This window comes from Anguilla rostrata, chromosome 6 (genome assembly GCF_018555375.3).
Source record: "Anguilla rostrata isolate EN2019 chromosome 6, ASM1855537v3, whole genome shotgun sequence".
Classification (NCBI taxonomy): Eukaryota; Metazoa; Chordata; class Actinopteri; order Anguilliformes; family Anguillidae; genus Anguilla; species Anguilla rostrata.
This window is the reverse complement of record NC_057938.1, coordinates 13,430,884-13,457,531: the sequence shown is the minus strand read 5'-3', so window position 1 is coordinate 13,457,531 and position 26,648 is coordinate 13,430,884. Positions and strand designations below refer to the sequence as shown.

Genomic DNA, 26,648 nt, shown 5'->3' with positions numbered 1-26,648 from the left:
CATTTATTGATAATTATTTTCTGCTGAGAACTCCCACTCAAACTTTTAAAATGAAAGTCACGGACAATGAATACATTAAGGGTCATATTAATAATGTGAAATGTTCTTCAGTGCCTCTTTCCATGCGCAGGGGAAGAACATTGTATGCTTTTGGGGCAAAGTTCATCCTTAGAAATGGTTCCTTTCAATTAAATGAAATCACAGGAACATGGCACAGGTTAATGGTTTATGAACTAAAAAAATAACTGATAATCATGAAATTAGATTCGGCAGGGAAAAGCTATAGTACCCAAAATGAGTGGGATAGACATGTCGCTCAATCCATGTCATTAGTAGTCTCGCTCCAGTTTTAACCTCAGTGAAAGGAAGGCCACAGAGACCATGCTGAGGGCTGGCAGGCATTTCAGTCTCACACCATTGTTGTACATCCTATTTGACTCTGTCGGCCAAAAACCCATCTTCCCTTGAAAATTTGCTTAATTGTATCTCAAGCGTCTGTTCCTGACCCACCTCTGGCTTGCCTCTGTCATATTTTGTTAGAGCTCAGAAAGCAGGATTCTGCTAAATGACTCCGTGAGGCATTGCTGCTAATCCATAGAAACCATTCCACAAGGCAAATGAGGGGAAGGTGTGGCACGCACAAAACGTTTTTTTGCGAGGAAAAACCCCCACGCACAACGTCTGCCTGCCTCTTAGAAATTTCCCCTGTAAAGAATGCACGCTGTTTGAAACAGATAACAGCCGTGCCCGTCGCCACCCCCGCCACCTTCCCTTCTCCATGGGGGTGGGGGAAGAAACCGTCATTCTTTTTGCCGTGATTAGTTTGGGCTCCTGGTCTGAAAAAAAAACCGTGCATTCTTTTCACATCATATTCGCACCAAATGTCGAGGTGAATAACATCACCAGCCCTGGCTCCCGGCTCATGCTGAATGCCTCTGGCTTTTCCCTGAAGTCTGAATTCCGGTAGATGATTACAGCGCCGGCAATCTGCGTCAGCCCTGTGATGTACAGCACTGCCGTTCAGCGAAATTGGGAACGTGCATGTTTAGGGGAACATTTGAATGACTATACGTACAACAAAGGCTAAGATTATGGCAGGTTGGATCAGTCTTTAGCCTGTAGGGAATCTTAGTTTAGCTTTGTCAGTCCTCTCCCCGCTTCCTCGATGCAAATTACAGAGGAGAGACACCTAATGCATTTCGTTTCCGGCATAAGCAATCGCAAACAACCATACTGTATCATTAAACATCATTATATAATGTCAGAAGAACAAATTTCACCAGGTCCGCAATTAAACGAGGACAGCATTATCACGCAAATGGAACAGATTGATGCTTTGATGGAACTGACGTTGGGACTCAGCATAGCACCTCACGACTGCTGCAACAGCAAATGCAATTTAGAAAGTTGCACTCCTGTAATGATTTGAGTGCTTTTGAAACGCAACAAAAAAAAGAGTTTCCTGTCAACACAAGTTTCCTCAGTGACGCTACAGAGTGCCCGTTCCTCCCAATTGCACACCAGGCATCCACAGGCTGACAGTATTCTTCAGTAGGAGATCTTCTGCGTGATGACTTAGTAAGAGCACTCATTCAGTCAGTACTGTGTGGACTGTGGGCTGTAAAATAGCCACTGGCTTATGGCAAATGTAATTATGGACAATATATTTTGTAATAAGAACATCTAAAACATCCTTGCTACTGTTTATTTTTATATTGATTTAACGCAGAATCAACCGCAATCATTAGCTCTGTACTCCAGGACATTGAAATTGGAAAAGAAACAATGAATATGAGGTTAAAGTGCAGACTGTCAGCTTAATTTGAGGGTACTTACATCCGTATTCGGTGAACCCAGTAGGAATAACAGTCCTTTTCATACATAGGCACCCCACTTAAGGCAACTAAAACTAATTGGAAAATTGGCTGTTCAGTTGTTTGTTGGACAGTTGTCTGTCATTGCATCATTAGTTCATGCACAAAAACAACTAACAAAAGGCTTAGAATTGATTTAAGGCGTGGAATTTGCATTTGGAGTCTGTTGCTGTTGCCTCTCAACATGAGGACCAAAGAAGTGCCAAAAGAGTAGAACAGGCAATCAAGCTGAAAAGCTGAAAAAATCAGAGACAGAGCCAAAACATTGGGTGCATCAAAAAAAACATTTGATACATTGCTAGGAAGCAAGAATGCACTGCTGAGCTTATAGAAAACAACCTGGTAGACTACCAAAGTGCACTACAGTGGATGACCGAAGAATACTTTCCTGGATGTAGGCATGGATGCATCAGCGAAGACCATAAAGAGAACACTACACCAGTATATACTTACCATTGGTAAGCCTCAAGAACAGAACTGCCATTTTAAAGTTTGTTACAAAAGTACATCAGTGCAGATTAGATAACTATTAGCATGTGCCAAAGTCATGGAAAGAGGAAGCTGTGGAGAAAGAATGGAACTGTTCATGATCAAAACAATACCATGTCATCTGTGAAACATGGAGGTAGTGTTTGGTTTGGGACTGCCACTGGAACTGACTCACTTTTCGTTATTGATGTTGTGACTACTGATAGAAGCAGCAGGATGAATTCTGATTTGTACAGAAACATCTTATCTGCTCAGATCCAACAAAATGCCTCAAAGCTCAATGGACGGTGCTTCACCTTGCAGCAGGATAATGACTCCAAACACAGTGCTACAGCAACCAATGAGTTTTTCAAAAGTGGAATATTCTAGACTGACCAAGTGAATCAGCTGACCTGAATCCAATGAAAAAACAGGAGCTGACGATACCTACAAAAACCTCCAGTACAGGCCTGGCAAAACATCACCAGGAAAGATACAAAGAATTTGGTGATGCCTATGGGCCACAGGCTTTGTGTATTACATGCAAAGGAATTGCAACCAAGTCCTAAATACTGTTAGTTTGTCCAATTATTTTTGATCCCCTAAAATGTGGAAACTGTGTATAAAAAAGGCTGTAATTCCAGCACCTCATTTAAAAATTCAATTTACTATCCAATGTGCTCGAATACAGAGCCAAAACGACAAATATTGTGTCACTGTCCAAATATCTATGGACTGCATTGTATATTTGTACATTCAAAACTGGGGGAAAAGGGGGGGGGGAAGACTACTCATACATACTGCTCATGCTAATGTTTTTTTCAGCCTTAAGAACCTTTGTATTCAACTTTTCCATTTGAGAGGTAATATTCTGTAACCAAACAAATGCAGCACTATAATCCAGGTATTTGAAATGATAGGGCCAGTGTGCATAACGCACCGTGACAACATAAAAGTGGAATAAGTAGGCAATTTAGTTTTTGGAAAGTAACATTTTCTTAAGAGTGTTTTAGTATTATCGTATAATTGAGTGGTACAGAAGCAGTGCAATATTAATAATCATGCTGGAAACAAATACAAAATAAAAAAGGAAAAAATATCATTAGTATATGTAAATAATGACAGTGAACACCGTGACAACTTTCGTTTTCCGTTCAGATAATATGTGGAAAGTGTACATGCACTGCCACATTAAATGTTTTTAACAGTTAACATAATAAAAATATGCATTGCGATTTCCATGGCCTATAGACCTTCAGAGACGGCAGTTTTAGAGCTGTAACCGGAATCGTATTTTCTGATAAATGAAAAGCAGATGCCGTCGGAAATGTGATAATGCCTTTGAAAGCAGCAATGCCGCGTGTGCTGCATTTAATCTAGCCAGCATTTTAACATGAAAAGAAATGCCTTCACCTTTGGGGGATCTACAGTTTTTGTGAGTTTCTTTTTTTTCTTCCCATTTTAGTCTTCCGATGACAGGGGGGTATACTAGGGGGTGCACTTCCCCCTTAATGCAAGGCTGATTTCTGTGTGGCTGGATGTGCATGACAGTTTCCCCAGTCAGAGCTGGTGCCTTAGTGGCTTCACTGTTTCCAGCTCTTTAAACCCCACAGTCTTCGGTGCTAAATGGAACACTGGCTTCTCTGTTTGTCCCCCTCTGTGAATTTGGCTGCACCTGGCTCAGCTCTGAGTCGAAACGCATTTTCAGTCTCTTCTCGCCACAGCGAGACTCTTTTTCAGAAAAGCAAGTGGCAGTTAGCGCGATGTAAATTCCAACACGGCACCTTCTTGGCAAAGGAAACAGATTGTTCATCATAGCGAGAATGTTTTTCGAAGGTTAATGAATTCTTCAGTGACTCTCAGGGTTTGCCAGTTGTCACGAAAGTTGTTGTTGTTGCTTTTGTTTTCCTTTAAAATTTACATTTTAGACTTAAAAAAGATTATTTTAAGATGCCAAATAAACTTACAGAATATGTATTTAGCATCGCTGAAACCAGTGATAGAGCTACAGCAATACAGAAAGTTCAGCAACAATTAAACTGGCGGTATCACAGGCGTGCATGGCCCCAAGATAAAAGAGAGGAAAGCTAGGTTTTTTATATAAATACTTAACTGGGGTGTAATCTGACAAGATAGTATCTTGTTGAAAAACAGTCTGTGGTTCTGGCTTTCTGACCATGCAAGAAAGTTCAATCAGCAGAAGACCAGACCAGAACCCATGAGGTGTGACTGCCATTGCTGGAAAAGCCAGATGGACAGAGGGGGCTGAGCTCGGAGACCTGGCTGGAGAGTATGGTGTAGTAAGTGTCTGGTGTAAAGGGATGTTACCTCAGGTAACTGGGTGTGCCATTCATGTTACTTGAATTGGACACAGGCATCTGCTGGAAGCCAGTGAACTGTGGTAGCAAATAACTGACCTCTGTGGCATTCGTTTTCCAGCATGTTGAGCATTTTCTTTTTCAGAAACTGAATTAAAGGCAACACAACTGAATCAGAACAGAAATGAAAATAGGTATGATGCGCAGAAACCCTTAAATGCAGGGTGACTTGCTGAAAGAGCGTGCCTGTCTTTTCTTCTGATTTTCCAACCAATGAACTTGTCTCTGTCATCACCAAAGCCAAGGAGAGAGAAGAGCAGAGGGTACAGGAATTGACAGGATAATGGGATTCCCTTGTCTCCCCCTCCTTCTCAGAAACACAACTTCTTTCCTTCCACTTCCCCTCACCCCCTGTGTTATGGCCATGTGGCTAATATGTGAAATGTAAGTGTTGTTATTTTGATAGATGCTGTTTTCCGGTGGGCCGAATGCAAATGCAGCCAAGAAAGAAAACATAAAATTGGCACACAAAAAAAAGTAGCCCGAGTCCCCCAAGCACAGCACAATCAACGGGACCACAGCACTAACCAAACGTTTCTCATTTCTTTCAAAATAGCGATAATAAATCACTTTATTTTATTTATTTATTTTGTCACTTTTTTTCCCAGTCCCAAATTTTGAATGGTAAGTCATAATTGTGCACCTGTCTGTGCAATGTATTAAGTCTGATTTCCCAAATGAGTCCTAATAGAAACACGTTCAAAGGAAAGCCACAGAATGACAAATAAAGCCCTGCAAACTGAAATCCTCCTTCCCCATGCAGGACCCCTGGCCGTTCTGTTAATCGCCATTGGCACAGTCAGGATGCAGCCTGGGTGATGCAGCGGATCAAGGCATTACTAGTTTGTGCTTTAGCTGGCTACAAAAGTGAGGCGCCCCACATTGCTTTATTTATAACAACTTCGATTGCCACTACTGTAGCCCGTAGCTATCTGCAGAAATACTGCGTGGCCAGTAGGGAGTAAATTGTCACTGGCTCGCAGGCGAGAAGTAAGCAAACTGTAAGTTTCAGCTGCAGGGCTCCGTGTGTGTGTGTGGGTGATGCAGCGCTGACCTCAGAAAAACTGCAACCGCGCCTGGCAACCACAAGTTCAAAAACTGGAAAGGAAAAAAAAGTTGGCGACTGCACACTGTACATGTTGTGATGCAGCCCCGCTTTCAGACGCTAGCCGGACGCATGTGCCCGTTCGCTCTGCTGCCCTGATTGAGTACAAAGTGCAGCCCTGTTTAAAGAAAATGCAGTCGGGGTTGCTGCTTGCTGTCAATTGCGTCAGCTTGTGCAATCCTGGACACTGAGGGATGTGTGACTGATCCTTTCAAATGCCTACCGGCCTCGGTCCTCTGTCAAACATGGCCTCCATGTGACAATCTGGTGAGCTCTCACTGTAGATAAAGAAACCCCGTAGATTTATCAATGGCCTGTCTCACCAGCCCACAGTAGCTGACATAATGTTGATTGCATCTGAGAGGAAGACACCCCAAAAGAAAGATTATATGTATTCACAGCAGTGTGAAACCTAAAGCAAAGCTCATTTTCAAGCTGCCCATTAAAAGTTCTGTTGCCTCAGATGGAAATGCACCTGTATGGAAATCAACATCTGATTAATTATACCCTGTTCTTTGAATCAAAACAATACATTTAAGGCATTGATGCATGAGGGGAACAAGACCGTATTCCGACATGTAAATTAGTGAATTATTATGTCCCACTAAATGCTTCCTGGCTTTTCCACAAGTTGGCTGTAAAACTACTCAAATCCAGGTGTGAATTTAAATCGAAAGGCAATTATAAAATAAAATAAAAAATCAAAGCAAATATCAAAAAGTAAAATGATTCCACAGTTACCTTCATCATATTTAACCATCATTTAGAAATTTTCACTTACATATCAGAAACTGTAAATATAAAAGTAAGTATAACTTAAATCACTAAATCTGAAATTACTATGCTGTACTGGTGTTGGTACACAGACTTGGTTTAAAAATAAATACTGATTTATTACTTATGCAAATGAACCATTTCAATATTAATTTTAATTTGACTTCTTTGACATCAAGGACAACCTACTTTGAGGTAAAACTGACAGAGGCCAAGTCTCACCAAACAAATTGTTTAGCATACTTTTAACCCCTTAAGTCACACTGGCCCAAGTTTGGGACAGAATGGGTTTACTTGCATTCCATTTTTTATGGTGAAATTTTCAATCAATCTGGCCACACAATATACCATTTGAAGAATATTATGTTAAAACTCAAGATTATACGTCTACAAAACATTTTACAATGCCAATGTTTTAGCGACAGCCTTATTTTGTAAAATGTGGGGTGGCAAAAAAGCTTGGGGGGTCGACACCTTCTATGCATTTTGGAAATCCACAGACAACACAAATCGCAGTAAAGTCAGCATCTTTATCACGGCAAGGATCCAGCAAACAAAATTCATGGTAATGTGTAGTCCAAAAAACTTTGAAGAAACATTGATAGAATGTCCATTATTAACTTAGCAACTCCCTGGAGGAATTATTGTTGTTGGTTTCACTGCTGCAAACACGCCAAAGGTATTGTGTACATTGGAATATTATTATGTTTGGTTCTCTGGAACTATCTGGAACAAAGTAAACCCACCTACAAGCTTCTCTGACCACTACTGACCAAGCAGCATAACCAGTGGGACCCATAATGACTCAACCTGGAGATCTTTGCCCAGCACAACCGCAAGTTATTATAGTGACAGCTGAACAGCATTTTAGCCTATGAAAATATGTTCCAAATGGTGTATAGTTTGTTAGGCTTGCATAAAAGGACATGCATTGTTTCTCCTGCCTAAACAAACCATAACCTTTTCTGTACACATGATGAAATCTCACACACCGACAAAAACAAGTTCGTGACTTTACGCTATAAAGGTTGTTTTACAACAAATTATTTTGCAATACCTAAATCTAAACAAAAGACTTGGAAAAGTCACTTGTCTGAGTGAATATTTCCAAGGAGGGCAGTGAAAAAAGCTTTGACTCCACAGCAGAGGGCATGTTCATTGAAGGACTTGATCCCATTCTATGTCAGTGAGCTTCTAAAAACATTCTCAAAATATTTTTATTATTATTTAGCATGCTTATAAATAAGGAGTAGGCCTGATTTTGAATAATAAATGTGGCAGATGAAATTGTGGGATGTGTTTAAAATGTTGATGGGGGTGGGGAATGTGATTAAAACTTCAATCAATGGAACTCAATCGATGGATTAGTAAACATAGCTAATGTAGTTATTTTCTACAATCTTCCTGACCTGCTGTTGCCAAAAGTGGCAAGAAGAAAGCAAAGAGAGGGAGGTTGAGGGAGTGGGAGAAAGGGAGAGAGAGAAGGAGGGGAGGGTGGCAGGCAGGGGGAAAGCAAGCTAATTCTAGCACACATCTTCCACAAGCATTCTACACTTGGTATTGGTATTCTACACTTCTAAAGACCCATATCATGTGGTTACCAAGTGTCTTTTTGGAGTCTCTTTGGAGGCTTTTTTGGAAGCCTGTCTTGACAATGCTTAGAAAAAAACAATGCAGAACGCTCATTTTGATGGTATTTGACATCACATTTGAATCAGAATGAGTCGCGTCTTATGGCTGTGGCTCCAAATGTGTTTCCAAGCCCACAAGACACAGCCGCAAGGATCATTCAACTTCTGCTGTGTTTGAGCTTCTGTTACATTGTTTAAGTAATATTTAGAGTAATTCTAACACTTGGAAAACAAACTCCCATGAGCTACCTTTCAGAAGAGACCAGTGTTATGCCTGTAGTCAAAAGGGTTCATTAGTAACCATTTAATTTTTGGGTATGTCATTTTCAGGCTTGTGTTAAAAAAGGGGGAGGGAGGGCTACAGAATAGGTTAAATATCAATATCTCTTTATATTAGTGAAAAAAGTTATAGTTATAGCTAATAATGTCTATTGATAGACTGATGGCTTAGAACTATTACGTGTACTACCAATTCAATATTTACTATGCAAATAAATTCATAAAACACCATTATAGCATATTTAACTTAGGCCTATTTATAAACTGTTGCCGATTATTTCAGATTGAAATGGATCTGCTAATTGAAAAGGCATCTGCTAACTGTCCTTTTATTATTTATAAATCATTAAAACAACATTTAGAAACCAGAATAAAAGTGGTGTCCAATATTAAAAGTAAAATCGTACATAAAGGTTAAATGAATGCAGGATGAACCCTTGATTGATCATTATTAAAATACAAAATAAATGTTACTTAGTGGCCAACAAAACATTGGCAAATGCATGTAATATATTTATTCAGTGATTAATCATTATTAGGTTAACGTTTGTAAATGTTTGACGAAATGTTTACAAATAGTAGTACGCTTGTAGTGCGCGAATCACTCATTATTGATAATATGCATTATTTTCAAACACAATACAACAGGACATAAAACGTTCGGTCTAAAAACGACTACTGGGAAGAAGAAAAAAATCCTTAAAAAAATGTGATTTCTGGACCATTGCAAAGTACTGTTCCACAACCGTGTATCTTGGGACTGTGATGCAATTGATCTTACCAGTAGAACAGAAGCCGCTTGTTTTGCACCTGTAAAATAGATATTAAGAAGATTACGCACGGTTGGAGGACCACCAACCTTAGTGTCCTCAATTCATTAATTTATTACGCTTAAATTTAATAGTTTTTGGTGTTAACTTTGTGGAAATAGACTTAAGAAATGATTATTATTATTATTATTATTATTATTATTATTATTACTAGACTTGAGAATCGTAATTTGCTTCTTTTAGTGTTCTGGCATGCAGTTATTCCCATCACACTTGCACGCAATTAAGTCTTGTGCGTTCCCATGAGAAACGGTTTATCGTTGGGGAGGAAGTGTACTGATGCATTCCTACACCGCAATGTAGGCTATTGATTGAGAATATTATCCATATAGTTTACCCGACAGAATTACTTTTCGTCTCTACATATAGGCTACGCTACTGTTTTGTTAAACGCCTCCTTTCTTGTCATTAAAATCAATAGTGGTATCATAACTACGACTCGATTATCATGTAAATATATTGTGCGATCATCAAATAACACAGGCTACCTTTCAGACACTTAAAAAACATGCAGAAACAATGCATTTGAATGCATAAGAAGCAGCATACCGTTCGCAGGTTAAACTGAATCTCGAGCATCGTTTACCATCTACGTATGCAGCCAGCCTCAGATTCAAGAGCCCTCCTTCGCTCTCATTCATACAACCAATGGACAGAAGAGTAGGAACAGCTCAGCAATAAACTGAACATTCCACAGTGCAAAAGAGCGAACCAGCAAGCAGTTACGCGTCGCTGGTAGGAGCGCAACGGGTTTAGGGAATCGTTACAGCAGTTAAGTCTTATAAGGACTGAAAAAGATCAGACTGAAAATCAACATAATACAGCATCTGTGGATAAACAACTAAACACTGGAGCCGTAACTAATACCCATTACCGCATCGTATGTGTTTTTTTTGTGGCGACCGGTCCACAACTTTCAGCCCGTCCAGAAATCTGCGATTTCCACTGGTGTGGCTCCAGTCTTGTCCTAAACGTCTTTGTCATGGAATGTTGATTTTTGCTTCTTTGGAATTTACTGCGAGATACCAACTGGGAATTATAACGACAGCACAGGCGCCATACGGAAGGCATTTGCCATTTCGAGTTCATTTTAATGCTTTATAAATTATTATTCTGTGTTTGGTCTGCCCTATATAAAACTGAACTCTTTTTCCTGGCAGTTCACTTGTACTTCTATGCGCTCGCATATCTTTGTGATTTACAAAACTTAAGGTCCAAAGTTTTCAAATTCAGGTAAGAACTTTAAAAGGGACTGTTATTATTTTTAAACTTTTCTTAATGTTAAGGCGAGTACTGCGCTAATAACGATATATCAGGATAATCTCAACGATTGATGATGGTGATGATGAGGTTTTGCTAATAATCAAACATAATGGTCAGTGTTGTCTGTTGAATCTTTAAAACACATGCCCGTGCACGGACAATCACCACCGTTAAATCTAATGTTATTTTTCTTTGTCGTTGCAGGACGCAAGGATTGTTGAGAGAATGAGGAGTCTCTGGGTGAAGCATGAGGTGTCGGCGCATTGTTTTTAGACTGGCGTGTCTAATGCTTCTATGGGAGTGTGTAACACTAAGTATTCACTGCTGGGTTTTGGCCACCGCAGCGGGTTCCAGTGATGTCGCTGGTCCCCTCGGCTGGCTCCTTTCAGATAAAGGGCCTTTTCATCACTCCGCGGAATTTACGGAGTTCGTTGAGCGCTACCAACAGGGCTTTACCACCAAGTACAAGATTTACAGGTGAGATAGCAACACAACACGTGTTACATATGGTCCAAATACCCCTGGTATGCTGCATTAATTACCAGTACATTCACTCTGAGGCAAATGGCAGTTTTTCGGTCAGCGGGCATTTCAACAGTTAAAAAAAAAAAAAAAAAAACATTACCTAGATAATCTTTAAAGTTGTTTGGTATATACGCTGTATTTCCTGAAATTACACGATTAGGTAGTGAGTTGCGAGTTGTGTGCTTTTAATGCAAAATAAATACAACTTAAAAAGAAACAATTAGTTGTACTAGTATGGACAGATTCTCATTTCACTGAGCTTCCAAGACAGCATGGACTTGGCGCCTTGAAAAACCATGTACCACAAGAGGAAAAAAAAAGGTAGACTTCAGGTTTCCCCTGAATGATAGAATATGTGGGTTATTTATACTTCTTTTGCATCATTGAATACGTTAGTGTTGCATTGCTCTTTTGTAACAAAAGATAACGAAGTGGTCAAATAGTATTGCTATAATACGTGATCTCCACCTAGCGGTCCCGTTAAGAACTGTGTCCTTCTTCACTGAAAAACATGTATAATCTTACATCTTAAATTCAAATATTTACCATCTGAGTTAGTGTTGTTTATGTGGTTCCGCTACGCATGTCTTTCAGATGAATAATATTGCTTTATGTGTACAGGCCAAAAGCTTGCACCAAAAAACCAATCGACAGAAATACGGCTCCCCTAAATAAATTAGGAACAAATGCCTGAACAGGTTATATTGCCAAAAAGTAATCCTTCAACAAGATTCTACGTTGTATTTGTGTATTACGGTATTAAGGGATCGATATCTTAATGGTAGAATAAGAGCTGTTTCTACAATGGTAAAATTCAAGTGTCTCCTACAGACAGGTAGCCTATACTCTACACCCAAACCGCCACCTCTCTATAGTGCAGTGCTGATTGTCTAAAGCTGTGGAAAAATGATCTTCTATTGCCAATTAAAAAACTACCTGGCACCTGTGTGTCTAAAAATGGGAAACAGAGAGCTATGAGTGATATAGAAGCTCTCCCCTCCCAAGACAAAACTGATCCCCATAAGCTTCTAGAGGCAGCGGAGGAAGGTCATAAAATGCCACATGCAGTGAATATATACCCTTTTGCTGAAGGTTATTGGATATGTGGGAATGCTGGAGTTATGGACGTTTCTTCTGAAGTTTACCTTGTGGGTTTATAATAGGACATTGATTAGATGCAGTGGAGCTAGCAGCACTCCAACAATGTAATCTTTGTGGTGAAAATAAGGTCTTTTTATGGGAGGTGAAACCTATTGGCTTAATTGCAAGGCAGGAAACACAATGAGACACGTTGACTTTGTACAGCTGCTGAACTGTTTTGCCTGACTGAATGTTTATGGTGGCCCTTTTTTCTGAAAAAAACTGTTTTGTCAAAACATGCAATCAACAGCTTATCATCCCACTGATTGATTTTTACACAATACAGAAAAAAAATGTTTCATTTTCCTCAGAGTCCTTTGCCATGACCAGGAAAGGATCCATAACTTGTGTTGATGTCAGTCCAGTTCAAACCTGCCCAGTAAACTTTAGATCTGATTCCATTTTAATTAATATACATTTTAAAAATACGTTTTCAATTATGGATCGATATTGAAATAAATCAGGACGAAGCACGTGGGTCACTGGAGGGTATTATTGGATTCGTTTAATGGGTTGTCAGGTTGATACACGTGTTTGCGATGCCTGTTACGCCTCGGAACATTCAGTGAAGCCTCCACTCAATTGGAGAGCTTTGGTTTCAGTTTCTTCTTGACCCTGCTCATTTCCCAGGTGCATAATTCCCACTTTAATTCTGAGTCACTTCAGGCCTTTGTGGGAGTGGGTTGAGTAGTTCTTGACCAAGTCTCTTCACCTCGAGCAGCCTCGGGCAGATTATCTGCTCTGAAAGACTGTCTACAGCATACAGCATGCTGTTTGGCGCATGGAGGTGTTTGCGGTTTGCAGTACTAGTGCCACCATTTCTGCCTGTTTTTTGGGACTGTTCCCATCTGGGCCATTTGACTGACTGCTCGCGGAAAAGAAGGTTTATTTTGTTGGTCACATATAGAATTTTTTTTAGAGAACCACTGAAAGATGTCAATTGCAACAGTTTAATTAATATGTTTAATTAATTAATTTTTTATTATTTTGCTGGATGTTCCATGTAAAAGCCCCCTTTTTCCAGTGTGATCCAGCCACAACTGACCAAGCAAAGCAGAACCGAGGTGCACAAAGTACAAAAATCAGGACCACAGCAAGCATATACAATGCAAAAAAAAATATATATATATATATATATATATTATATATGAATGTAATTGATAAATAAATATAATTAAACAGTTGTTTAGAACATATACAGTATGGAGTTAGATAGTTGTAAATAATTGTTCAGGGGTGAGTTTTTAAACCAAAGAAAACATTAAGAAGCATTATATTTTGCTTCGATTGAGAGAAGGACTTCTTATCGCTTAATTGCTTATCGAAACGATTATTCAGAAATCGTACCATAGTTTTATCCACCATTTTAATTTGAACCTTCATGAAGACTGAGCAAATCAGACAAGCGTGGCATATGGACGGTATCAAATCTCTGCTAAAATATTTTGAACAAGGCTGTTTTTGAACATGCCCATCTAGTTAAACAGATGCTCATCGAGATGAACAGCTGCTCTGTGGAAATCAGTTGAATAAAGTGACATGAATAAAACCGAATAGGAAATGCAGATTCAATGCCCCCGTCTGCCACTGTGGGATTTCAAATGGAGCAGTGATGCGTAACATGATCTGGATTTCCACCATTTTTACATGTTTAATTTGTTAGAAAATTACTGTGAAATAAAATGCAAAAAAAAAAAAGAAAACAATTCTGAAAAAAGAGTGCAGCTGATGGAGTTTTCTGTGAATTAAAGTTACAATCTACTGGTCACCAATTCAGTTCACTAACCAATGTGTAACTCAGGTAGGTTTTTTATTAGTCCCTGATGTACACTTCGGGCAACAACATATATGGCTTGGTCGCCGAGCCGAAGACCAAAGGGTGCCCAGTTTAGGAAGCTAATCCCACTCTTATTCAAACTCCAGTGGGTGATGTCACCTTCTTTAGTGGACGTTTGCGTGCTGCCTCACGTCGATGAAGTCGCTATCATCGCATCATATCACTTGAATCTTGTGCCTCCGTTTCAATGCTTAAGTCATGCAAATGCATTAGGAAGGGATTTGTGTTTCAATACACAAAAGGAGCTTTGGCTAGAATGTATTATCGTGGAAACCTGTCTTAGTGAGATCATGTAATGTGTGAGATGTTTTCCCCGTATCACCTATGCCGCCCCGCCAGCTACATTTTAGTGTGTCCTTTGAATTCTTATCAATGACATTTTACAGTGCACACATTAAAAGGGCATATGCAAATTGCTGTTAGAAAAAAAACATGTACTCTGTTTGCAGTAATTATCTTTTGTGTTCCCACATTATTCGCCTGTGTGTGTGTGTGTGTGTGTGTTCTGCGGATTGGGTATGTAATTGATCTGCCTTCAATGCACGACAACAATTTGACATTTTGACTGTTATCAAACACTTTTGTCCGGACTGACTTACACAGATTAGTGGGTAGTTTTCTAAAGCAAATTAGGTTAAGTTCCTTGCTCAAGGGCACAAGGGTGCCATCCCAGCAAAGAATGGAACCCACATCCTTTCTGTTCAAGCCCAGTTCCCTAAAAACTTTACCACACTCAGACCAGTTTAATCCCAATGCAGTGCTATCCATTAACCCCTTCATTCATTGTTTTCCTACATTTGCTCATGTACACAGCTCTGTGTTTTGTCATCTTATCTCAAGATTTTTTCGAATCTTCACATCAAAGACACAATCCCCAGAAGTCAGCGTGTATATAATCATTTGCATGACTTTCATATTGTGCATTCGAAAGTAGCCCACTCCATTTCTTATGATGCTGACTGATACTTCACATTACAACCTTACGTTTCTCCAACATTACTTAGAGTACTGAGAATTTCCGAGCATAGCTTGAGTATCAGCACGTATATGTGTACAGATTTGATATTTTTTCTGATGCTATAAGTTTGAAGATTCACACATACTTCCTAGTTTCAAACTACTACAGTATGTGCAAAGAACCTATCATCCATAAGACATCATTAAAATAAAAATATATTTTTCTCCAGGACCACAGTACACACTTAATAATGACTACTGAAATATGTTTTTATTCTTTGTCTTTTTCCTGGTAGCACATGCCGTCAGACTAATGATTTTAATACTATATGGGGATACTTGATGTCATATTATTTATAATAGCCATACTACCGCTCCTACATTAATATACTGTGCATTGGTGGTGTGAAAAATCCTTTCTCAGTTTATATAACAGAGAAATATAAATCTGCTTTGTAAGATGAAGTTTGAGTTTAAACATACTTTTGTTCACAAAATATCCTGAAAGACCCAGAAAATGGCAGGTGGCAGATGTTTGTTGTGCTAATAATTTAATACAGGATGATACATTTTCCAAAGTTATAAAATGCAACACAATGAATTATGTTCCTTTACAAGTGGTCAGATGGTACAGACTTTCAATTTGTAACTCAGAGGTCATTCTTCTTCTGATGAAAACTGAAAAGTGGAAGACTCTTGGTGCTTTATAGGTATGGAGTATGCTCTCCCCCACCCAAACTGTGAACTGTGTTTGTGTGTGTGTGTGTGCCTGTGTGTGTTTGCGTGTGTGTGTGTTTGCGTGTAGTATGCAGATCTTGCACGCATTCAGTGTTGTTAATATGCCATTTTTGAATCCACAGAGAGTTTGGTCGCTGGAAGATCAACAGCCTGGCGCTGGAGAGGCAGGACAGCAATGGCCTCTCTTTCCCCCTTGACCCGGAGTTCATGCAGAGCATCAGACACCTGGGCCGCCGGCCGAACCTCCGCAAGATCACAGAGAGCATCATCAAGAAATATGGCACCCACTTCCTGCTGTCCGCCACACTGGGAGGTAACACTTAACATTGCATTCATCAAGGTCTCTTTATGCAGAGTAGTTGAGAATACAGATCAGTCCTGCGGTCGTGCAGCGTATCATAAATGCCGCACTGCTGTGCTTTATACACTCCATATATTATGTGCATAAACCGCAAAAGGGTTCTCAGTGGGTTATTTATACTGTTTCAGCGAGGCAATTCCCAGACAAACAGATGTTTAAATGAGTTTTATTGAAACATGGGCTTTGGAGGTCGACCTGGCCGCAAGGAGGAGAAATACACGAAAATGTAAATGTTTCAAAGATGTCGAAGGAAGCTGATATTTCTCACTGTCCGTTGTACAGGCAGCGATGTTACAAAATGTAATTTTTTAAAATACCCACTAATAACTCTATTTGCATACCAACTTGGTGAGCATTCTCTTTACTGCTCCTGTTAATGTGAGGCTGTCCATCAGTCAGAATGCATTATTCATCAGAGTAATTTCCAAGTGTGATTAATTTTAAAACACTTGCGCTGCTGTTAAGTCTTTCAGAAGCGAAATACGTCCCACTCCCCCCCCCCCCTCCCCCCACCCCCACCCCCTTCGGGACTCAGTGTTGACTTAAATCAGTGGCAACATTAACTGCAGTGGCATGTCTGGGATTGCTCATTTGGGTGGCAGGATAGCTGTCTAACAGGACTAATCAGCAGAGATACCGTGCCTCTATTGACAGGCCCCTCGACTCGTTATCTGCTGCTCTGACGGCCGGGTCTGTTCTTGCCCACAGTAGCGGTGTCAATCCTGCTAACTGAAGCATTTTTAACACAAGCTGCTGACACCCGGTCTCTCGAAAAATTAAAGGAGAAAAATAAGTTAACTCAATATGAAAATGAATATTTAAAGTAACAATTTATATTGCAGTGGCCTTGTATCCTGGTAATTACAGTACACTGGACTAGATGGTTACCCATCACAATGCCCCGAGCAAGCAAGACAGCTAGCTAACAGGATAATAGTTGTTTAATATAGAAATATAGTCAACTGCACTGTTTATCCAGCACATATTTTCCTAGCAAAAAAGGAATGGTTATCTGAAGCAATAAACAGTAGAATATTTCTCTTTAGTCTTCACCATATTGAAGGAAACAGCCTCAGCAACTGACAGTTTGGATTTTTGGATTTTGGAATTTTATTAATCACCTGACTTAAAACAAAACTGACTCCAGTTTCTGGTAGCTTATGAGCACAGCCTGATGGTGTGAAGATGTCATTATAAAAGATTATCCGAAGGCCACGGATTGCCTTAGGCCTATGTGGAAAGCATTTGAATTACCTTAGTTATATTACAAAGTAGATATTTCAGGATTTACCTAGAACCGTAGGACTCATTGACATTGCTAGCATATGTCAAATTGCTGATTGAAAAGATATGAATGATTAATTGAGCATTTCCTATAATATTACACTTTCGACGAGAGCAGCACAACTTTTTTTTTCTTTACCTTAAAAGAGTGGTGATAGCTGTGATACTGATCAATATCCAGGCATACTCTGGAGACTGACAAGGAACTAGTGGCAGTTGTGAGAGAAACATAACAGAAGTAAAGGGACCACAGATGATGATATATTAGTTTTTATATATTTGTGGTAGCTCCTACTTCAACTACTAGACAGCAATTTTTCAGATGTCTTTTAGCCAAGGCTGACCTGCACAGTAGAGGGGAATTATCACCGCTAGTCTAAGCCTTGCTGATTCTTTTAAAAAAGTGTGAGGGTGCCAAAAGCTGAGGGGCTGTGTCTGCAGCCACTGCACAGAGAATGCCTTGCAGTGAACGTACTGCATGTGTAATACAGTAATCTTTATTGCTGCCCCTGAGAGACAACACAATCTGGAGTGGGCATTCGCATAGTCATGACTCTGAACTCCACTACCCACAATCAACCTCCAAAATAGCGTACATTTGTCTGCATGCCATTTCAAAGGCTCCATTGTGTCCCATTTGAAAGGCCCATTTTGAATGCTTACTGTTCTGTTGCTCCTTTGGGTGCAGCTGACTTTGTGTGTGTCAAGGTGATCTTTTGCAAATAGAAGCCCCATGAAGGAAGGCATTTCTGCATTATGCACAAGAGTTGGTGTTTACATTCAGAGAGCTTTTTTTTTTAAAAAGGAATCACTGGGAGGCTGTGAAAAAGAGGCACTTGTGGTGGATGAATGAGCACCAAGGTCTCGGATCGAATCCGACCCGTGCCAGTGCTGACTGTGGCCAGAATCCCCACTGGACCTCGAGCGACTCCTGCCAGTCTTCCAGGCATCCATGGCTGGCACTCTTTACACACACGTATGAAATAACTTGCAGCTTACGAGGACAGTGGACCCTCGTCAAAAAAAGGCTACAGAGAGCACAGAAGAGCAAGTCCACTTCGCTAGCTAGCTTGTGAGCTGATACTGTTTACAGTTGGAACAGCAGCTACACCAAATCTCTCTTTGACGTGAGTTTAGTCAATGACACCTTTGCCTACGTGGGATGTCTCCCCAAATTCAAATTACCCGCCTATTGTAGTTCTTCAAAAATGAGTAAGGGTAGAGGTGTACATCATCATGATGAACACCTCTACCAAGGTAGTGGTGCTTTCGCTGGCGATATCTACAGAGATTGCTTTGGACAGCCACACAAAGAGAATTAATCAGTTACACCTTGATCTGTTAAATGAGATAAATGTTGTTTAGCGCTGGAATCCCCTTAAGCACGATAAATTCAGTTATCCTCTCTGTAATTTTTTGGGCCTTGTCACTTTCTTGTGGAAACGATTCCCATCTTTCCCATCCAGTATCCTACAGTGTTTTCTGATTAGCCGAGGTCTAATGTTTTGGTAAATGGACTGCATTTATATAGCGCTTTTATCCAAAGTGCTTTACAATGAATGCCTCTCATTCACCCATTCACACACACACACTCACTCACCAATGCTGAAAGGCTGCCATGCAAGGTACCAATCAGCTCGTTGGGAGCAATTAGGGGTTAGGTGTCTCGCTCAGGGACACCTCGACACGCCCAGGGCGGGGGATCGAACCGGCGACCCTCGGACTGCCAGACAACCACTCTTACCTTCTGAGCTATGTCGCCCCTTGTTTCGGTTGAATTGCAAAAATTCGGAGCCCCTTGAAATATTGCCATTGCAAATGTTGTAAGTGGCTGTAAGACTGCTTTTGGATTCCCCTTTGTAAAAGTTCCACACATTAGACATCATAGCAGATAACTTTTTTCATAAACAACAGCGTCATTCATGGTGGTGAATGGATAGTGGTCGTTCGCGGGAGTGATGGCACATTCAAACAATTGTTGTAAACGGAGTACAGACAGTGTCAGAAAGTATGGAGTGAAGCTTTGCTACACGTGAGAATGAATATGCATAGTAAGTGTTGTAGTGTCAGAGGACTGGATTCAGATAAGATGTGTCCAAGCTGATAAACGATCCTTAAAATATGGTGGTATCGGGAGCCGATATCGATCCATGGATCGGATTCAGACATCCCTACTTATAAGTCATTGTTTTAGAAAATGGAACACAGCCAACATGTTGTCTTCAGAATACTCACGGCACACTAAAAAGTACACACTACTATACAAGTGCACATTAAGAATAGCATTGAGTTTCAGAATATTTTCCATACAGTGATTACTCTGTAATAAGATGCAGTGGCATTGCCACTCTGATACTGAGAGGTGTGGGAGAGAAGCAGGGAGTGAGGGCTGCTTCTCATAACTGGACAGCCTTCTGCTGCCTCCCACATAGGGAGGCCTTCGAGTCTTGCCACCAAGCACAGAAACAGGCAGTATATTTATTGAACATCCTGACATTTTTTCAAAAGTGAATCAGCCTCACCCACAGACATGCATAGCAAAGGATGATTGGTTATCGTCCCAATTGTTTCTCATTGAATTTGTCAAGCTTATTTATAAATGTAGAGAGGACCCTGGACAGATACAGTCACAGACTTTTCAAGATCTGAGTCATCATGGCAAGCCTTTTCCAAGAGGTAGCTTAACTCACTTTGTGTTCTTCGGCTCGATTTTTGTCTTTTTACCCATTTCAAGGAAAAAAAGACCTCCTTTGGCCTATTTCACTCCAATTTTTTGTGTCTGTTGAAGCTGTCAGTCCTTGTCACACACCAATGTGTTTTAGATTCTGTCCAGCGGCAGTCCTTGCCATACTCTCAGCGTTGCATGTAAATAAACGAAAAGGTATGTAAGACCGCTATAAAATGTTTTATTATATGAGAAAATTAGCCCTCACAATGGAACACTGGGTCATACCTGGCGGCACGTTGCTAGTAATTACAAACTTGTTAATTTATTTGGAGGCCATTCAGGTCATGCCGAGCTGCATTAAGCTCCGTTCACAGAAACAGGAACATTGCTGTACAACTGCAGAAGCTACGAAGCAACAAACAGTGGGGGTCAAAAAGCTAATAATCATTTTGAACTTCATGGGCTTAATTATTATCATTTTTGGGCTTTTGTGCTTTTATTGCAGTTATCATGCAAAAAAAGGTTTTGAGTGGAGATCTGATCTCCAGGTGCAATGCTTAATTTTTTTTAACAAAGCAGAGATCAAATCCAGGTATGTTGAGACAAAATTATAGGAAATGAAAACAGCGACTGGTGAGTCTGATAAAAAAAGAGATTAACTTGTTAATGAAGAAAAGCAAATCCAGGACTGCTTAATGGTAACCTGTCTGATCATCCCCTATCCCTCCTTTATAATTCAACAGCCATTTCTGACACGGAGCTGCCGGTAACACAACAGCTGATTAAAACAGTGATAAAACGCATTCACCAGCAATGGTTTCAGCATACACAACTTGTTAATAATTAAATATTAAAGATGAAAATCATCAAACTACTGTTCAGGAAAACTACTATTCTAGTTTCATCATATTCTTCACACTACAATTGTTCATAATTCATTACTATGCACCATACTAAAATACTCATATTGCCTTTGAGCCACCCTGCATTGGATTGTCACACTTTGTGATTTGTAGATTCCTTAATGATTCATGAAGGTTTTATGACATCTTCGTTACCCTGGCGTGAGATTTATAACTTATTAATAAACATTTGTCAGAGGATTGCCCTTATGTTAAGTGCCTTTATTCCATTTTATCTACATGTTTTGTTACTATGTGACTAAATGAACACATATTGGTCAGCCGTTGAAACATAAAGTACATAAACCTGCGTTTTTTCAGTTACCAAATTAAGTCTGTTTATGGAGTGTTACAGACTTAATGACGCTTCATAATTCTAAAAATAATTGAAATGACTTAATTATGAAGTAATCCGCAGAACTAATTGACAATGAGCTCACCATGACAACAAACCTTGTGAATTGACAGTGACTACCTAGCTGAAAATACAGCCTAAAATATTTTTAAACTGATCAAACCAGTGTGTGTGTGTGTGTGTGTGTTTGTGTTTGTGCGTGTGTGTGTGTGTGTGTGTTTGTGCGTGTGTGTTTGTGTGTGTGTGTGTGCGTGTTTGTGTGTGAATCCCCCCCAGGTGAGGAGTCCCTAACCATCTTTGTGGATAAGAGAAAGCTGAGCAGGAGAGCGGAGGGGGGTGCAGAATGGAACAGCACGGCAGTCACACTGGAGACCCTCCACCAGTTAGCCGCTTCCTACTTCATCGACAGAGAGAGCACGCTCCGCAAGCTGCATCACCTCCAGATCGCCTCCACTGCCATCAAGGTGGGCCCCCTGTCTTTAGCTTGCTCGCCTCAGCGAACCTACCGCATATGCGGTTTCAACCGCATTGGTTGCTTTCCTTTTCTTTTATCTTTAAGTTTTTGACTGTGATATAATCCATGGATGTTCAGGCTGGTGCTAAAGTTGGCAGCCTGCAAAAAGAAATGTTTAAATGATCATAGGAAGTAATGAATGAAAAAGTGAGAAATAAAAGGGTATATTTCCCCTGTGTAAAAAGAAACAAATGAACTACCATGAAGGAATAGGGCTTTTAAGGTTATAGCTTTAGCACCTTGTTTAAGTAAGTGGAATGAATATTTAGTATGTGGGAGTAGGAGAGTAGGAAGAAATTGCAAATGTTTCACAGAAGCATGTATTTAAAGTCTCCTTTTTATTAAGTAAAATATGTGCTTCTTAAGCATCTCAGGACAAACAAATACACTGAAATAACTGGAAGTAAGGCACAAAGACCATCTGCTAGCATCCGTTTGATAATTGAGATGAATTGCTTGAAAGTGATGAATAATTCATAAATTTTTATGGTGACTAATGTACATCAAAAAAGCTTTAATTCAAAGCGCAGACACTTTTTTACCTCCTGCTGATCAAGACTAATCGGATAAAAAATGAAAAAGGTGGTCACTGGATCCTATGCTTAAAAATGAGGTACTTACGAGAACAGAACAGCTCACCTGAATGCTAAGATAACTAGCTCTTGATAAATGTATTTCTCACAAGGGCAGTACAGGAACTGTGCTACTACAGTTATACATCAAGGTGATAAATTATCTGTATGATATCAATAATTCCTAAGATGGCTAACCCCATTTGTCAGCTGTTTCTAATATGAGTAAGATGTCAAATTGTAATGAATTGAAGAATTATGAAGATCATCTTCCGCACTGCAAATAATAAATGGTTCATCAACACATCACGTAATGGTGAGTGTGTGTACAGGAAATGTTAAATAGCTGGGAACCGTAAATCAGGATTTTTAATTATGATTTACAAAGCCAATATTATGGTACCCCATCCGCTCATATTGAAGTTTATTATACTTATAAGTCAAGCTGCAATCTATAAAGGAAAAAAAACCTGCCCGAGGCAGGTCCAGATGGCGGTATTATTTGGTACTACAGTGCTGTTTACCTGACAGTGCTATTTGGCTGTATCATGTTTAATTCTGCAAACATTCAGATGGAGGAAAAGGATGGAATCCCTTGCTGGTACCAGAGGGGTTTAAAGGGAAATGCTTCTCCTACAAACCCAGATTAAAATGTGAACTAAAGCAACAGAAATCTGTTGTACGTGCATCATGTATGCATGGTTTTGTTTTTTCTTCACCATGTATTGGCTTAGTAAACATTATTGTTATTATTACCTTTCATAATGTAGGGAATATCCCAAATCTTTTTTTATGTCTCATCTGAAAAACCAAATCAAAGTCTTTAGATGGCAAAAGTAGGCTTTGAGGAACTGCTTTTAATATAAATGTTATATTTATTAGTCTTCAAGCCATCAAGAACATGTTCAAGGTGTCCTTCTACCTGATGTTTCTGGTCAAATGGCGAGAAAATTAAACAGGATGAGAAGCCTCGTCTCTGAATCAGAAGGGATTTTCACATTCATATAAAGCAGTGGAGGCCTGGTAGTAAAGAAGCTAACGTGCTCATTAAAAAAAGCTCATTTGAGCTTTCGGGAGATGTTAACAACGGTTTTTCACTCTGGGTCTCGGTATTTGTTTCTTGGGGGTCAAAACGAAAGCCTCAGAAGTCATTAATGGGGTTATTAGTTAAACTCAAAGAAGAAAGGAAAAACAAATGTACGGAGATTTTAATGAGGCAGTTTAAGAATGGAGATTAACTTGAAAAAGATGCATGCTAATGCTCAAGTAGCAGCATAAGTACACTTTGAAAGTGTGGATGTTTCACGTGCACAGAGCTCTCAAAAGTTTTTTCACATCAAAGTTGAGAGGGTCATGAAAAGCCACGACCCATCCGCAGACATCGAATGTCAAACGAAATGCTCTGAGCTGTGTCTGCTGTCCTCATTAAGTTAAGTGATCTGCCTTATATATGCGCCTTGACAGGTTCATAAAATTTGGAGTGTGGCAGGCTACAAAATGCTCTTGGTAAGGTGGTGAAAACCGGCCAGATGAATTGAAGACGTTGACCTGGGGAGGACCTTGCTCGTAAATTTCTAAATCCCAGGGCCCAGACCACACTACACAGTCCACTTTACACCAGAGACAGAGGCCAGGCACTCTTTTTATCCTCCGTTCTGAAGGGACTGAACAGATGCAACATTACTTACATACTACTTATATACTAAAACAATGCCAATAAGCACTCACTAATTATTCTTTTGGAAAATTGCAAGTGTTTGTGTAATTAAATGCAACAGCAGGATCCCAGTGCAATCAGCAAGACTACATTATCGGAGCGAGTATTACCAAGCAAACGTTTCTACCTCTATAATTATAATCTATCCCTCAATGGGTGGAATTAATATTGACTAGCTCAAAGTTTTTTTTTCATCATGGGTTGTGTGCTTATGCTCCACCAGGCTTTTGTTGCAGATTTGGCCTCATTTCTCATGCAAAGGAAAAAAAAAACTGATATTCATATTTGCATTTTGGGAATTTCCCCTTTAAGTTGGACATCTGTTTCTGCTAGGAATTAATCTGCCGATCCCTGTAGAGGCCTCTCGGATTTTAATTAATTGCATGGAAGCACCAATAAAAAGAATGTAAATGCCTACAGCGTGACTGCTGAAGTAGTGATTTTCCTCTTTCTGGCCAAGTGTCTCATCGGGAAGTTACTTCAGCCTTAATATTCTATGAAAAAACGAAACAGATTCCATTTTAGATAATGAAATGTGGTGGCTCATGTAATTTTAAATGAACTTTGCAAACTGTTGGCTTTCTTACTTGGCTGGTGGCTCTATTGTATGTGAGAAAAAGGACTTACTATATTTTATTTTTTAATGTTATTTTTTATTCAGTATATATATATATATATATTCATTTTAAAACTTCTCTGTAATTTCTTATGCCACCTTTTGTGAACCTCGCATGTACACCAAGGGACAAGTTTCAGTTTTCCTCCTTAAAAAATCGAAGGTCGTCATTAATCGGCAATGGCAATATGGTTACTTTTATTATGCCATTAGGAATATGTCAAGAAAATCCACTCCAGCACCGGAGACCATTTTTAAGTGATGAGGAGAGATGTATTTGCCTTCAACCTAGCAGTTTGACTTACCATATGCCAGAGGGACCTTGATTTACAGTAACTTTATATCAGGATTTTATGAAGAATGGTAAAGCTGTGATTGCAAAGACTAATGGAATTCTAAAACAGAAACAAAGATTCGCGTCTGCATCACTGTGCTGTTTCACGTTCCATTATGTATTGAAGTCCAAAGGCTTTTTTGACATCATTTTAGCCTCTATTGATACTTTACACCCCACTCTCACTTAAGCCGTATCAGTCACTGCTGTAGTGTCATTTCTTGAAATATGCATGAGCGGAGCTCGACCATTATTGCTTCTGAGTCCCACATCACCTCGCAGTCTGTGAAACGCCTATCCTTGACCTCAGAGCTTCCTCGAGCAGAATGATATTAGAGCAGAAAATTATACTATCAATCAGGCGGTCATTCTCTTCATAAAGTCTCTTACAAAATTGGACTGCTTCGTAACAGATGCAGCTATGGTCATATGACAAGCTCATAGTTATGTGGAGGTGCAAAAATGGCATTATATGAAATACATTTAAAATTTTGTTCAAATTAATAGTTTATTAAGATATGGCCACAGACTACAATTTAAGTGTTTCCGTGAGTATGTGAACAAACTGGTCATTTTTGTTATGAAATACTAATTTTCTCTTTCAGTTCAACGATCATTTATTCCTGCTTTGCTTAACTGGTTTTAATGTCTAACAAGTATGACATTGGGGAAGTAGCCCTTCATATTTATTGACTTGGGTGGTATATTCTCTGCAGTGGAATGAAACAGTTCTCCCTTCTCTCTCTCCCCCACTCTCCTTTAGGTGACCGAAACAAGGACAGGCCCGCTCGGATGCAGTAACTATGACAACCTCGACTCTGTCAGCTCTGTTCTAGTTCAGAGTCCTGAAAACAAGATTCAATTACAAGGTAGACCATGTTTAAATTAACCCAGCCACAATCTCTAAAGACATTAATCCAATTTTCTCCTTCTGTCATTTTGCACCGGGAAGCTAAAAAAGAGCATAAAGCATATTCCAGAAATCCCTGTTTAAAGGCTACAAAAGGCTGTACCCTGAAAGATGATCAGTATTTTGAACTTGACTTTTAAAACGGTCCTGAAAATTAATTTCACAATTCCTGTCTCGATACATCATATATATTTAAATAAACCCCAGGGTCAAGTAATTAGCCTTTAACTGACAACTTGTAAATGGCTTGTATGGGCAACTAAACCCTGGGGTTTATTGTTTCTTAGACCCTGACAAGTGGCCTTTGATGTGGACTGCTGTTTACCATTTTAGTTATAAAGAAGACAGGGCAGTCAGTACTTTAATGTCCTTCACTTGACCACATCTAGAAGTGGACTCTTGGGGTGCACCATTGAGCAAAAACAATGAAGTGTATTGCTCTAGGATATTTAGCGTCCATTAAACATACTATCTAAATGGAAAGTCTGTCTGGGAGAATTTGTTTGTCCTTGTAACACAAAAAGATCCATGTGACCCCCTCAAGCAGTGCGCTGCGTACAACCCCCTAAAATCCCAACTCCCTCGACTGCCTACTCCATCTCCTTCTCATTTTATG

The 26,648-nt window shown here is 39.7% G+C and overlaps 1 protein-coding gene across 1 annotated transcript in view; it reads left to right on the top strand.

Annotated features, from left to right (window-relative positions):
- The first annotated feature begins 9,950 nt into the window (after nucleotides 1-9,950).
- LOC135256590 (BMP/retinoic acid-inducible neural-specific protein 3-like) overlaps nucleotides 9,951-26,648 on the top strand; it is a 28,509-nt gene continuing 11,811 nt past the window's right edge. The window contains exons 1-5 of the mRNA XM_064338515.1: nucleotides 9,951-10,572; nucleotides 10,807-11,079; nucleotides 15,922-16,112; nucleotides 21,646-21,833; nucleotides 25,886-25,991. Of these exons, the coding sequence (XP_064194585.1) occupies nucleotides 10,850-11,079; nucleotides 15,922-16,112; nucleotides 21,646-21,833; nucleotides 25,886-25,991 (715 nt within the window). The 5' untranslated portion in view covers nucleotides 9,951-10,572; nucleotides 10,807-10,849. The remainder of the gene's footprint in view (nucleotides 10,573-10,806; nucleotides 11,080-15,921; nucleotides 16,113-21,645; nucleotides 21,834-25,885; nucleotides 25,992-26,648) is intronic.